The 15,010-nt window shown below is 32.6% G+C and overlaps 1 protein-coding gene and 1 non-coding gene across 2 annotated transcripts in view; one reads left to right on the top strand and one right to left on the bottom strand.

The window, feature by feature from the left end:
- The window catches only part of ss (aryl hydrocarbon receptor spineless), a 202,448-nt gene that overhangs the window by 6,662 nt on the left and 180,776 nt on the right, over positions 1-15,010 (bottom strand). Inside the window, exon 5 of the mRNA XM_018446204.1 lies at positions 1,273-1,482. Coding sequence (XP_018301706.1) covers positions 1,273-1,482 — 210 coding nt within the window. The remainder of the gene's footprint in view (positions 1-1,272; positions 1,483-15,010) is intronic.
- TRNAM-CAU (transfer RNA methionine (anticodon CAU)) lies at positions 2,951-3,022 on the top strand. Its single transcript has one exon. It is a non-coding gene; the product is annotated as a tRNA-Met (tRNA).

Below are 15,010 nucleotides of genomic sequence, written 5' to 3'. Positions count from 1 at the left end.
GGGTCGGAAGAGGAGATGGACGGGAGGATGGAAGAGAAAAAAAAAAGCAATTACGCGAGAGCGGGGGAAATAGTGGTGTCGTTATGGAACGGAGAGAAGAGCTCGCTCCTCTTCCCTTTATGACAGTGAAATTATTAATTACTGTTTTGTATGCCGGCACATCGCTTTTGTAACCGTGAAGGAACATCATCTCGACTCCTACTTGGCTTGGTTCTTACCTAAGGCAGCCAGCGCGCATACCATTTATTGTAATTACGTGGCGCATTTGCCGCAAAGATTTCGAGATCATTACATGCTTTCACGAAGCATCCGAATACGTTAAAATATTCGAGATAATATTAGACTCTAAGGATAGCCCCATATCGAAACGTTCGGAGTAAGTTTGTAATAATAATCTAAATATAAGTTATGTACATATAATACATAACTAATTAAAAATTTGTGTGCCAAAATTACCACACTGTACTCTCGTAGCTTTTTTTAACTTGGAATATTTTAATTTTCAATTTCGAGAGGTCTTTAACAATTGTACACAGTATTAGAAATATTTGGATCTCAAACAAACCTAATATATTTTTTTAAATGAATTCTATTAGATGAATCTCATTAGATTATGTATTAGTAGATATAGTATTATGATTGTTTTTAATACGTTTAAAAATTAAGATGTTAAACTTAAATTAAAAAAATATTTAATATTTAAAAGTTTAATTAATTAACCCTCTGTTGCAATCATATTTTTACTTCCTCTATCTACACTCTGGATCTTTTTTGTCTAGCACAAGTTTTTTTTAATTGTTTTAGATTTTCAAAAAAATGTGGACAAAATTTTCAATATTACATTATCAATTAACTCAATATTAACACTTTTACGTAATAAAAATTGAAATTTGAACAAAAATGAGGAAGAAATTTGAGTAAAATTTCGCTCATGTCAAAAAAGATTCAGATTGCAGACAGAGAGTCAAAAGTACCTATAATTCGATTTCAATTTTAAGTATAAAATTTAATTTAAAGCTCAAGATGGTAACCTATTAAATAAAAAAAATTGGTAACCTATTAAATAAAAAATCAAATTATTTCATATTAATCGATAAATATCGGAATGATTCTAACACATTTTGTATGTATAAGCATATTTCATATTCATATGTACATTTATACATAAAAAATCCACATTTTTGTCTGGATTGTGCGTAAGCTGGTGGTGCGATTAAAAATGTAAGAGGTGCAAAAATACAAGTAATGCGACATAAAGCAAGGTGTACATACCAGAAAACCTGATGTATTGTCAAGAAGACAACGGAAGCGAACCGTGAAACTACGTTCGAGCAGATGACAATGTTGGGGCGAGAGTGCGTCGTGCAAAGGCAAGCTTGCACTTTCGGCGGGCAAGAAAGAATTCCACATTAATTGCCGCTGTAATTCCTCCCGGTCTTCGCTATGCACCAGTTCGTAGACACTCTGGTGGACGATGTCAGACTAAAAAAAGAAGAGGATAGATCTTGTTAGCGTTACTTCTCAGTCAGATGTGTCACAGTTATTTGTTTTTTAATATTTAGTGATTGATGTTTGTAGTGTTTTCTTCTAAAGTCCATATTAGACACGCACTAGAGAGAGAGAGAGAGAGAGAGAGATTGAGGATTATGAATTAAAGATTATAATACAATAAATTAAATTGATAAGCTTTTCTTTCGTCTTTTAATATTTCATGGAATGTATATGTAATAAAATTGTAAATATTAATAAGATTCTATTAAGAGAGACTATTTTCTCTTTATTTTGATTTTTTTTCTTTTTTATAAACACTTGAAGATTTTATTGCGTAATTGATTTCAACGTGATTCATTTCATCCACAGTAATTATATGTATAGTATTTCTACTTTACTGAAGAGAATTCAAATCAGTATATAAAAATAGATTCGTACAGTATGATTACGTACGTTCGGTTTGCCAAATCACTAAATATTACGTCGTTTTTATTACCAACGAGAGACACGTCTACGAAATCGAATGGGTGATATATCACCGTGATTTGTTGCCAATGTCGAAAATAATAAAAACAAAAAGTGAAACTCGCTTATCCACAACACGAGCAATACAGATTTTATTGCGTCCATACATAATTAATGTTCGTTTATTCGCAGTTTAGATACCGGCTATAAAACGAGTTAATAATAGTGCTTGCGTTCCTTGCCTCGCGGGCACCTGACATTCGCGTTTATCCAATCTAAGAATTCGTGCATACATTCTATCGTGTGTCACGAACGTGCGCGAACTCAGAGCCATTATTTACGATTAACTCTTCGACTACCGTTTTCTTCGTGTCAATCCTCGTCGCAATCTCGTTTATACTGCCCTTATACCACGGGAGACCGCGGTGCGTACAAAGATTACTGTGCAAGACCATCAGACTTGTCCGAACTCGAAGTAAGCCAGCGCCGGTTTCCGCGTTACTTATATTTGTGAAATTTATTGAGCCATTTCTGTGTCAAAACAATCATTTTTGAAAGCAGAAGAAATAGCTTTAATCGATTTGAAATACATTGCAGTACAAAAAAAATTATAAGTATAAGAAATTATAAGTATAAGATAAATAATAAAATTCCGCAATATCATTAGAGTAGATACGATACCTTAAACATTAACTTTCCGGAATTTTATAAATTAAAAAAATTTACACACACATATATATATATAATAAATAATAAAAACATGAATGTAAAAATATTTTAATTTATGAAAAATTTATTTCAAACTTAATATTGATTTTGTATATGACATGATATTTTCTATTTTTCATATAAAAACATTTTGATCTTCCTGAAGTAAAAATATTAAAATGTTTTTCTAGTAATAATAATCGCACAACTATAAATTGTACTTCTAATATAACTGAACTGTAGTAAGTTCATAATTGTACTGTTTTAAAGCCTAGTCAATTAAAACAGCAGAGTGGCGCAGTGGAAGCGTGCTGGGCCCATAACCCAGAGGTCCGTGGATCGAAACCACGCTCTGCTAATATTTTTTTTTTTTTTTTATTAATTTAAGCTATCATGTATAGATATAGTTTGTGAATAAATATATATATATATATATTTTTTTTTTTCATGAATATTATTGCACAATCTCATAAAAAAATAATTACTGATTTTTGTAAGTATAGAAGAGCTAATATGCTTTCACAATTTGTTTACAAATTGTATAACACTGACACAATTTGCTTATAATTTGATATAATTTTTGTGTTAATTTTTTTACACAATATTTGTATTATTATTTAACATATTCATCTTGTGTTAAATTAACACAAAAATTTGAATGAACCGTTTAAGACACAAAATGTATTAAATTTAACATAAATTTTTCAACTGTATAATAATGGTATCATTAAAGGATTCCTAGGTCGTAGTCGGGCGCTTCGCGCGGTGTTGGCGATCAATGCCGTCATGCGGAATTACATAACAATTTCAAGTGGAAAAACATGAGAAGTGGCAGGCACGATCAATTCTCCCTCTCCCTCTGTTTCTCTCTTACATCGTCGGTTACTTCGCAATTTCTCGCTTATGACCAGCAACAGCAACAGCAACGACCGCGACAGAGAGCGCGGCTAAACATGGAAGTCGTGAGATCGCGGCGCCACTGATATACACCTAGGCACGAACGTACGTAGGCAGGTATAATACACACGCCGGTCGTGTACACTGGACAGATACACACAGGGGATCGGGGCGTACGACCGGCGTTGGAAACGTAGTTCTGGTAGTCGAGGGAAGTCGCCTGGTATCGTACTCTCTACCCGCGTGATTTATTATATTATTCGCGCCGGGTGAGTGCGAGCACCCGAGCTGACAGCCGTGACCAGGTAATGGTCGATGTAGAGAGAGTCAATTCGATCTGTTCAAGAGCCCCGGGCCTAGAGCTGAACCCAGTCAGGGGGTTAGGGCGGATGCGTGTGCACGGTGTCGATTATCGGATTAAAAGTCACGCGCGTCGCACCTATCCACTCCTAAGCCCGACCTGGTCGAGATCTCCTCGGTCCTGTTACGTGAAGTCCAGTGATGCAAAGTACTTACTTAAAGATGCATCCCCTGGAATACTTATATCTTCGTCTATGTAAGATATTCGAACTTTTCGCAATAAGCGCGATTTACCTTGTACACATTTTGTATCTTGTGTATTCTTATATAAATAGAGAATACCTAATTTAATTTTATAATATATTATTGTAATTTAACATTTGTAACAAAATTTATGAAATATTTTTACGGTTATGTTGTATTTTTACACGGAAGTCTATCTTTCTCATAAGTATGTTATTAAAATTGAAAAAGATTGAAAAACGTGATCTAAATGAACAATATAAATTATATTATCAGTTTAGATCAGCGCTTTTTCAAAATTTTTTCAATTTCATTAAATAACGAGCTAATTTTCTTGAAGTACATCATTAGATGCACATGCTTCAGTGCTCAACATAGTTCTGTTATACCAGATACCATTAATACGACATTTAAAAAAATATAAAGTAAACTTATAAAACTTTTATTTTTATTTTATCGTTTTAAAAGTGATTTTATTGCAATAATTATATCGCTTTGGTTAAAATGAGAGTTAAACATAACACATAAAAGAGCGAAAAAAATTACAAATAAATAAAAAATGAAGTGTTTCATTCTTTAAATTTTTTCGCTCCTTTTATTTTCTTTTAAATTTTTGCGACACATTTCTCTAAATATTTTTTTTTTTTAATTAGTGAAAGAGCGATATTCTAATGAGCAAAGGGACAGCAGCGCAACGTCGAACGCACGCCCTATTAATTTCTACAGTTCTTCCGAACCACTGGAGCTACGTAGAAAATTGTATTTCTTCAGTGCGCGCGGACTCATCGCTCTCACTGTAGACTAGTCCTGGATTAATTATGCGCGATAAAGTGCGTCGGACACGTGTAACTACATGTGCCGGTACGCGAGCTTGTATCGCGGTACGCGACGTCACGGCCGATCAGATATTTTCTGAAATAATGCCACTCGGTTTGCCGTACATCCCACGTTCGAGGATGGTCTCTTCCTGTTTTTGCCCACGTGTCATTCCCGTCGCTCGTTGCATTCAGTTTATACCTCTTGGTCGATATAGAGAAAATTACGGATCTGAGATCTGCTGTCCGTAATATATCACCATAATGGACGATGTATCAACTCGATGAGTTTATGCAATGTCACTAAAATTACCGCGTATAACGTAATAATTTAATTGCTACAATAAATGCGTTGTCATGAGTTTAATTCACGACAATCGGAAGACATTCGGAAGATTACGATATACGTGGACAGTGCTTTCATATATATTATAAAGCAACACGAATAGGGAAAGTAATTCTAAATAGATCTTTAGAACATGTATTTATCCAGGACAATTGTTTCTATACACGGAAAGAATGGTTTTGCTGAAGTATCTAAAATTTAGCTAAATACACTCTCCAAAACTTTTAGAGTGACTCTCATTCCGAAGAATGAATCTTTTAAAGATTGAAAATTGAGTCACTCTTTTTCAAGACTAGCTCAATTTTCATTTTTTAGAGTAAAATTCCACTAAAAAAAATTTGGAGAGTAGATTTGAAAATAATTTTGTTGAAATTTTATTAAAATAATTATATAAGGTATTCAAACAGGTTGCTAGATCAAAACTTTTTGCAGCATTATTCATCATTTTTTCGAATTTCTTACACTGAAAAGAATCTGGTTGAATTAGAATTCCGGTTGAAAATATAAATCAGAATTTTGATTGATATGATCAAAATTTTCTGGTTCGTCATTTTCAATTAGAAGTTTTTCTCAGTATACATAATTATTTTGATAGTTCAACAAAATTTTCAGATTTATATCTACCTAAATTTTTAAATACATCAGCAAAATCGTTCCACTATCATTGAGAAGCTCAGCTATTTTATTTAATTATGACACGGTCGACTATTTGTCGTGTCTTTTGTCACGAATCGAAATATCGCTGAAATGGAAAGTCTAAAACGCGCGATTCGCCGCGAGGTGAACGAGATAATATACATTAATATTATCACCCTACCCGCAAGTTTATTAAATTCATTAACGACTCGTGCGCTCACTCGAGTACGGGGCATCGGGATTCGCGTTGCACGCGCATTACATATCTCGTACACGTGGATCATAATCGTCGAGATACGAACATCTAGGTTCGATATAAGCAGCGAGAGTGCAATTTCATCGAGGGAACGTTTCCCGGCGCATTCACACCGATCATAAAACTCCGAATCCTAATAAATATAATAAAGGGGAGAGAGGTTCCCGACGAAACCCGCAGGTAAGCTGGAGAGATAGGAGTTCTGGCTCGCCGTGGGATCCAATGAATTTGAGCGCGGACCGTTTCCCTTCTTCTTTTTTTTCTTTCTTTTCTTCCCCCTCCTCCTTTTCCTCCTTCACTAGTCGCAACCCTGCTGCGATCGCGAGAGCCGCTCTAATTTTAATTAAGGATTACACACGATTTCCGTGGTAATCGCCGTCCGTACCTCACCTGGACACACAGTGGACATGTAATTGCACAGCCATGTTCCACCTTCGTCCTGGTCCCCCTTTATTGCCGTATGCCATATGTATATCGCGGCAATAACGATGAAAATAAATTCACTTGTAATTCTCATTGATGAACGACGCGATCGATTATTCCTAGCGCGCCGCTGGAACGGCTTGTTTATTTCATGACTGCTTGGCGAATTTTATCGGTAGATATAGAAATTAATCTTCTTGAACAAATAATTTTCGCTATCCACTAAAGAAATAATGTACCTACACTTTTCATGATATTTTCTATGTAATTACAGACATTCAAATATTTAAAAAAATTTTTATCAGCACGTATTAATTAACAGTACGATGAAAACCTCTTATCAGGATTAAAATAAACAGAATAAACAATTGTAATAATTAAACACAAGTTTGATTTACGTCAATTGTTATATAAAATAATTAAGAGTTAAAGTAAAAGTTGTTGCGGAATATTTTTATCCTAATTTTAAAATGCCGAAAGTTTCATTTCTAATTGACGAATAAATGCAAACAGAATGCAATTTTTTAATTCTCGTTTAATTTCAATGAGTAAATTCTTAAATTAAAATTCAGATACCAAGATACTTAATAAAATAAGAAATTTGTGAGAAAATCGAGAGAGATTGACTGAAAAGCTTTACTATAGAAGTAATTTATATTTCAAAGCCGCTAAAGAATGTATATAGAAATGCAGTCCCTATTACACGCAAACGTAATAAAACTAATCTCATGTTTTGCAATCGAATAATAAATCTTCTCCTCTACATTTATCTGTGTGCTATTTATTATAATTGAAATGAATAACCAATTCGTTGTTTATTGTGCTATTGTTCATTGATTGCCGTTATTACACCGCTGGTTTAGTGTAGAGAAGGATAGCGGAGCGTGGAATTTTCTGGGATACGTTGTTTTGCATAACGTGGTCGAGGTCAGGCGGTATATTTTTAACCCTTTAACTATACAGTATGCATCGTCGGCTGCGCGCTGTTACATTTATCTAACAGCACGTGCGCCGATACTTGGACAATTCAACAATTGTCCCTCGCAATGCATAACGAAAACGAGCACCGGTACACAACGTACCTCGTATTTTACCTAAAGCTGATCCCGCGTAATAATCGAGTCCCTCTTAAAATCGTCGATCGATAGAGGCAGGCCAAAGTGTAAATTGCCCTTAACGCCACCGCGGCCGTTTATAAACGGCCCGCAATTACATCTTACGTCGTAATAGTTTGTCGTCACGTACCAACGCATAATAGGCCTCCAATCTGGGCGATCGCTCTCGTTAAGTGGCCTAATCACAAATTATATTTTAATCGCCGGTCGATACGGAGCCACCCCTACCACCGCGGTCACCACCCCCGTGGTCGACTTGACGAGGATATAATTGCACGCTCACGTGCCCGTGCTTCTTACGCAAATTATAATCGGACTGTGTGTCAACCGTCTCTGACAAACGTCAGAGGACGGCCCCAAGAAACTCTCTGATTCGTATCACAAGAATAATCAATGTAATTCCATCCCTCTCTCGGCCGTTAATGCCATTACGTTTTCTTGGAAGCGCATTTCAGCGAATTGCAAAAGCCCTCCCGTTATCGATACATATTAAACATTTCCGAATGATATCAGCTGCTATTCCTTCGCCGTAACTTCCTTCGCGGCGAAGACGAGCGTAAATTACACGTGCGATACATTAATGCGATTGCTCGTCCATTCCAGAGCCTTTCAGCGAAGGATATGGCGTTCTTCTCGTTTGAGACATTGGAGACACGTAATTACTATGTTTAACTATGTGTAAGATGTACGCTGTTTGATAATACATTATGCTTCGATATTTTTAACGTGACATATATAGGTATTTTAACGATTCTAGATGCCATTATGATCATATTAATTTTAATAAAAAATGACAGTTCTTCTTCATCATATAACTTAATAATTTTTAATATTTATCATGTCTTTCCACAAAACATTTTACTTAAAAAAAAAAAATGAGTACACCACAAATACCATGTGTTACTCATAATTAAAACAAATTTGGTGTAAGATTATCGTATGTCAATATTTTGTATAAATGGAAAGAACAGTTTTGTTGAGGTATTGAAAAATTTAACTAGATGTAGATCTGAAAAGAATTTTGTTAAACCATTAAAATAATTATGTAATTAAACATTATTAGTAATGCTGCAAAAATTATTTTTTTTTTCTGTAACCAGTAGTTTATGTTAAATTGATATTTATCATTTCAAACATTTTATTAAAAGAATCCGGAGAAACTAGGAACTTATGTACATACATAAATATTATAAAATTATTAATTATGAACAATAAATTTACAATTAAGTTCGAATGACTACAAATATATATGCATGTATAGTACATATATAATTCACATTGAATTATTTAAACATTAAAGATCCAGTTTCGACCGGTAGGCTTCTAGTTTATCGATTGTGTTCTTACATTTATGGTCTAAAATATGATTCTTATTGATAAATATAGTCACATGACCAATGCGATTGGTCAATTCTTTCTCCGTCCGAGATCTCAGATGGATTTCTATATCGGACACAAGGCTTTAAGTTAAGAGCACAAACATTTGCATAACGCATAATGAATAAGAAAATGAACCAATCGAAGTTCTTTATTTCCTTTCTTTCCATGAAATAAAGGACTCTGGTTGGATTTTCTTATGCTTTATGCTTTATACAGGAGTCTGTGCTCTTGGCTTTAGGCTCTATCGGTATTGAAATCATCAATATTTATATTGTAACTAATTCACATGTCACTCTCCGACCTTCGTTGAACATTTTCCTATGGTATAGACATTGTCATGTTTAGTAATACACACTCTAAGATACTGTGCAGACGTGATGGCAATGCAAACGACTAAGTCAAGTAGTTGGATACGGCATTATTATAATACTTTAGAAAAATACAAAATCCAATGCAAGATTTGCTCTTATACTACAACCTACACATTAACATTAAAAGTACACTTATTTCGTGCTCATAAAATATTTCACGATGAAGACATGGATTACAGACACGGTCCGATATGGCGTTATTTCACAGAAGAAGAAAGGTACACTTTAAAATGTAAGATTTGTAATATATCTCTTTCGAGAGGATATATTGCAAACCAGTTAAAGAGACATCTTAAATGTAAACATCCACAAATATTAGAAGAAATACAAAAAAAATTTAAACATTCTTGGATATCGGCACATTTCATATTAAACACATCAAATGATAAAGTAAAATGCAAGATTTGTTGTTACACGTTTAATGTATTGCAAAATGATATAGATGATTTAGCGTGCCATTTGGTCAAGCATGGCTTAAATAAAAAAACTAAAAAGAATACTGAAGAAAACAACATACAAAGAGATACGAAATTGAAAAGTTGGATATGGCAACATTATAGTAAATTTCAGAATCGTAGGGTACAGTGTAACATTTGCCATAACAAATATATTCACTCTACGAGCAATTTTAACTTGGAAGCACATTTATTTTATGCTCATCAAATATGTCCTGACAAAGAAACAAACAAACAAAATAACCAAAGTGGCTTAATATGGCAATATTTCACAAGAGAAGGACGATATGCTTCAAAATGTAAAATTTGTAATTCTTCCCTTATATATGGATATTGTGCAAGCATATTAAAGCGACATATGAGACAAAAACATCCACTAATAATCGAGAAAATACAAAACAAATTTAAACATTCGTGGATATCGAAAAATTTCAAAAAATTGAATACATCAAATGACATAGTACAATGCAAGATTTGTTGTAAGAAGTTTGACATACTTAAAGATAAAGTAGATGATTTAGCGAACCATTTGTCCAAACATGGCATAAATTAAAAAACTAAAAAAAATACTGGAGAAAATGACATGAATACGAATCATCAATCGGAAGAAAATAACGAGTAACTTCTCATCAGATTGATAGTCATATATTCGTATTTGAAAAAATGACAACGGTAAATAATACAAATGCTTTTGTTTTATCTTCTTTTAGTCGCTCCTTTATTGTGCACTCATATATATATATATATATAACAAACATATAAGAAATCAAATATTTAAAGTATTTATTTATCATAAAAATTATAAAAATTTAACTCTCTCTCTAATATTTAAAATGAGTGTTTCATAAATTTTATCAATATTTCAGTTAAGTAATTCCATTTAGTCAATATCAAAATCAAATAATACAAGTTTATTATAATGTTTTCACTATAATTTACTTTAATAAAATATACTTAATACTTAATATTTAATACTTGATAGCTGTCCAGGTAGAAGTCTATTGGAGTAATTTTGGAGTCAAGCATTTTTTATTTCCAATACTATTCGAGAGAGAGAGATGTTGAACGTTCGATTTTTTAAATACTTAAATAATAAAAAATCCAGCTTTGATGCGATTATAAAATAATGTACTTGAGTGAAAAATTTAACTTTGTAGTACTAAAATCACAACTATATATTCCAACTTTTTAATGTGTTATTTATTTCGTTTATTGCAGATTCAATTTTGAATAGGATATAGTAGAGGTTCCAATAAATTTTAAAATCAATGTGAAGAAGCATCAGCAGTTTCAACTAATTGTCAACAGAAACTATGAACAATCACGTTTGACGAATTAAATATCAACTTTCCAATTAGCATACCGTTTATTAATTATTTATTACGTTAACTGAAATATATTTTAAATAGTGTATTTACATTATTTTTGAAAGTTGATAGATGATAAATTGTATAAGAATAAATAACACTATGTATCTAGACACATTTTTATTATTTATAACAAAACGATTTTTTTTTAAAATACGATGATTTATTTATTTATTCCATGATCAATTAAAGATATATAGAAATCAAACAATGTGTCAAAAGGCTCAATAAAATTAAATAATAATATAAAAGAGGACTACGAGCCTAAGATAATAATTTTAACATAAATAGTTAAATCATACAAACAAAAACAATCGTATATACAAACGTTTCGTATTATATCCAATCATTTTCAATGTTAACAAAAATCGGTTATGAATTTACTTACATTAAAATATAAAATTACATATAAATTAAGTTAAGGTTTGAAGTATTAAAAATCAATTATGTCTCTAAAACTTAGGTAATCACAAGGATGTGAACGCCTTGTTAGTCCATACAGTATTTAGTAAATTAAAATTTAATAATTTAAAATCTTCACGAGTATCAAATAATTCTAAATGAGATTTTAGACTTAATAAGATTTGCAGTATACAGTATTCTTTGATTGATAACAGCAGAAGTAGCATTTTAATCATAGAAAGTAAAATAAATGATAAAAAATATATAAATTGGAGCAAACTTGCGATGAAATGAAAGTGTATGTTTCGTGACGCGAGACAGTACTTATTAAGTCTAATGACTCATTTGGAATTATTTGATGCTCATGAAGATTTTAAATTATAATTTACTAAATACGGTATGGACTAACAAGGCGTTCACCTAGGTTTCAGAGACACAATTAATTTTTAATACTTCAGATCTTAACTTAATTTATATGTTATTTTATATTTTAATGTAAATAAATTCATAACCGATTTTTGTTAAGATTGAAAATGACCCGATCGGGTACGAAACGTTTGTATATATGATATTGTTTTTGTTTGTATGATTTAACTATTTATATTAAAATTATTATCTTAGGTTCGCAGCCCTCTTTTATATTATTATATATAGAAATTTAATGATATATACAGGGTGTCCCATTTTAAATAATGTATTAAGATTTCTCGAAAACTATGGTAGAAAAATGTTTCAAACAAAAGTTGTATGGTTAAGAGGGGGATAAGAAGGTATTATTGATTTGATCTTACACTGTTAAATCTATAGTGTCAAATTTAACTTAACGTGAGTCGCCACTGCTCCTACTCAATCATATTGTTATTTTAGACTAAAACAATGATTATAGTTGACACTATACAGTGTCAATTTGATACTATATAGTGTCAAATTTAACTATTGTTTTGGTAAAAAATAACGACGTATTTAGTAGGAGCAGTTGCGACTCGTGTTAGGTTAAATTTGACACTATAGATTTAACAGTGTAGGTGGCGTCGCCAAGGCCAGGTTGATTTTTTTAAATAGAACCCCCTATTTTTCATTACATTTTTTTGTAGCTTTCGAGAGCTTTTCAAAACATTATAATAAAATATGTTTTCATTAAGTATTTATCGAGTTATAAGGCTCGAAAGTTATTGTACATTCGGCACTGGCATTACGCAAGTTGTCCGACCGATGCTAAAACCTCTTGAATGTTGTTCAGGATCATGTCCTGGATAACATTTGTCAAGATCAAGGCCATTGGAGATTATTCCTCTTATTTTTTTTGCACTAAAAATTCAATTTTACGTAAAAATGAAAGTAAAAGGTGCAACCCAATGGCTTTGACAAATGATATCCATGCAGAACATAATCTACCATAGTTTTCGAGAAATCTTAATGCATTATTTAAAATGGGACACCCTGTATATATATATCATCCAAATGTATTATAACATCTAGTTTGATCGCAATTGATTCTTTCCCCCTTTATTTCGATCGAATTTAAAGGAAAAGTATGTAACACGTAACACGTGGAGAGTTAATCGATTCAGCAGGGAATACAACGTTAGTTTCGCGATATTAACGAAATAATTACAGATATTCTTTTGATCAACTAGTTGATCAATCGTGTGCAACCGAATCAGTATTACGAAGCGCACATGAGTTGCAGGTATCAAGCGTGTAAATTACACAGCATCGTTGCACTGACTATGCTCCGCCATTGTCTATGTTTTAATTGAACGTACTTGATCGCGATACAAATTTAATACTTTTATATAGGTATATATCGCGGGAACTTTAAAAAAAAAAACGACAAAAGCTTCTCTGGCGCTTCTCAAGATTTAATTACCAGTGACAATATAATAGGGTCTGATATGATCATAACTAACGCATTGCGTAACGTGCTGTTAATATTGAATTTTTCACACATCGTATGATATTCGCGTGTAATATATAATGTGAAATAATTATGAAGTGTTTTAATTACACAACCTAAATTAAAATAGTGTGTCATTTTCTCCGAGTTTAGACAGATAATGGCGAGTTCATGTTAAGATTAAGAGATGCGACAGATTTTCAAACTAAACGTTTAAATACAACAACCAACGTTAAAAGTTATTATACATATTGCAATGTTATGAACGAGATGAGTGGACAAATGACTTTGGAATACTCGACAGTGACAAGCACATGCTTTTTAATTCGAAAACGGTGACAAAAGATCTGATGCAGCAATATCGCTGTACCACGTATGTAATTTTATTGCGTAATTAGCTCAAGATTGCACTAATTAATGCTTCGGCCTACAGCAATTAAAGTCCATGGAAATCTACCGCTGGTTCAACCGCGGGATGAATTGCCTTCCTACATTAGGAATTATTCATCTACCTTAATAGCATTAATAACATACAAAACGCGTAGTTTTGTAATTGCATTTTTTCTTAATCGCTTGTTATTCGTTAACTGCGACATTTGGAATTTTTAGAATAATTTCTCCAAAGTATTCACGATATGCGGCGCAAATATTCGACCTCGGATTCCGAATGCATATAAATTTGCATGGATAATGTTAATTATTGAATATCCACGTTCTAATAAAGAAACATTCCATTTCATCAGTCCGTATGCACGCGAACATTCTGATAGGAAATAACCTTAATAATATAGAATAACATCGTTATATATGCAAATATTTATCCGTACAAAGACGAACAATAATAAATCCGTTTAATAAAAATTATAAAAACTCTAAAAATATTTTTTAAATTAATTCTTGAGTTATTATAATAATGTAATTAAAGTATCAATTTCATTAACTCGATCTGCTCCAGAATTTATATATTCATAAATTTTTGCAATTATTTCATACATTTTTTTTATTTATTTATTTTATTTATATTCAATTTATATTTTATATACTTTATTTTTATATTTTTTTTATATATTATGCAAGATTATTCAGCAAAAATCCTTGTAGCGTTCTTAACGCGAGCTAACGTACATTCGCGCGATCGTTTGTCCGTACATTTATGCAAACTCATTTCGCATTTTCACATGTTCCTGGGCGAATCAATTAATTACAGTACCAGCCGGGTATCCACGCGCGAGTCAGCTTCTCCGTTGATATCTCTCTCTCTCTCTCTCTCTCTCTCTTTCTCCGCGTCCAGGTATCGCTTATCTCTTTTTCCCCGCTTTTTTTCCATGCTCACCGGGCACACCCGAGAGAGGCCAGTCACCGATGGACGGCGGCGCGACGGCGGCCACGGTCCGGTAAGGTCCGTCCGTATAACGTTTGTTACCATTGCTCGTTTAAATAATC

Source organism: Mycetomoellerius zeteki, unplaced genomic scaffold (genome assembly GCF_001594055.1).
Source record: "Mycetomoellerius zeteki isolate Tzet28-1 unplaced genomic scaffold, Tzet1.0 scaffold174, whole genome shotgun sequence".
Lineage (NCBI taxonomy): Eukaryota > Metazoa > Arthropoda > Insecta > Hymenoptera > Formicidae > Mycetomoellerius > Mycetomoellerius zeteki.
Note: the sequence above shows the minus strand (reverse complement) of the source record. Positions and strands in the feature narration are given on the sequence as shown.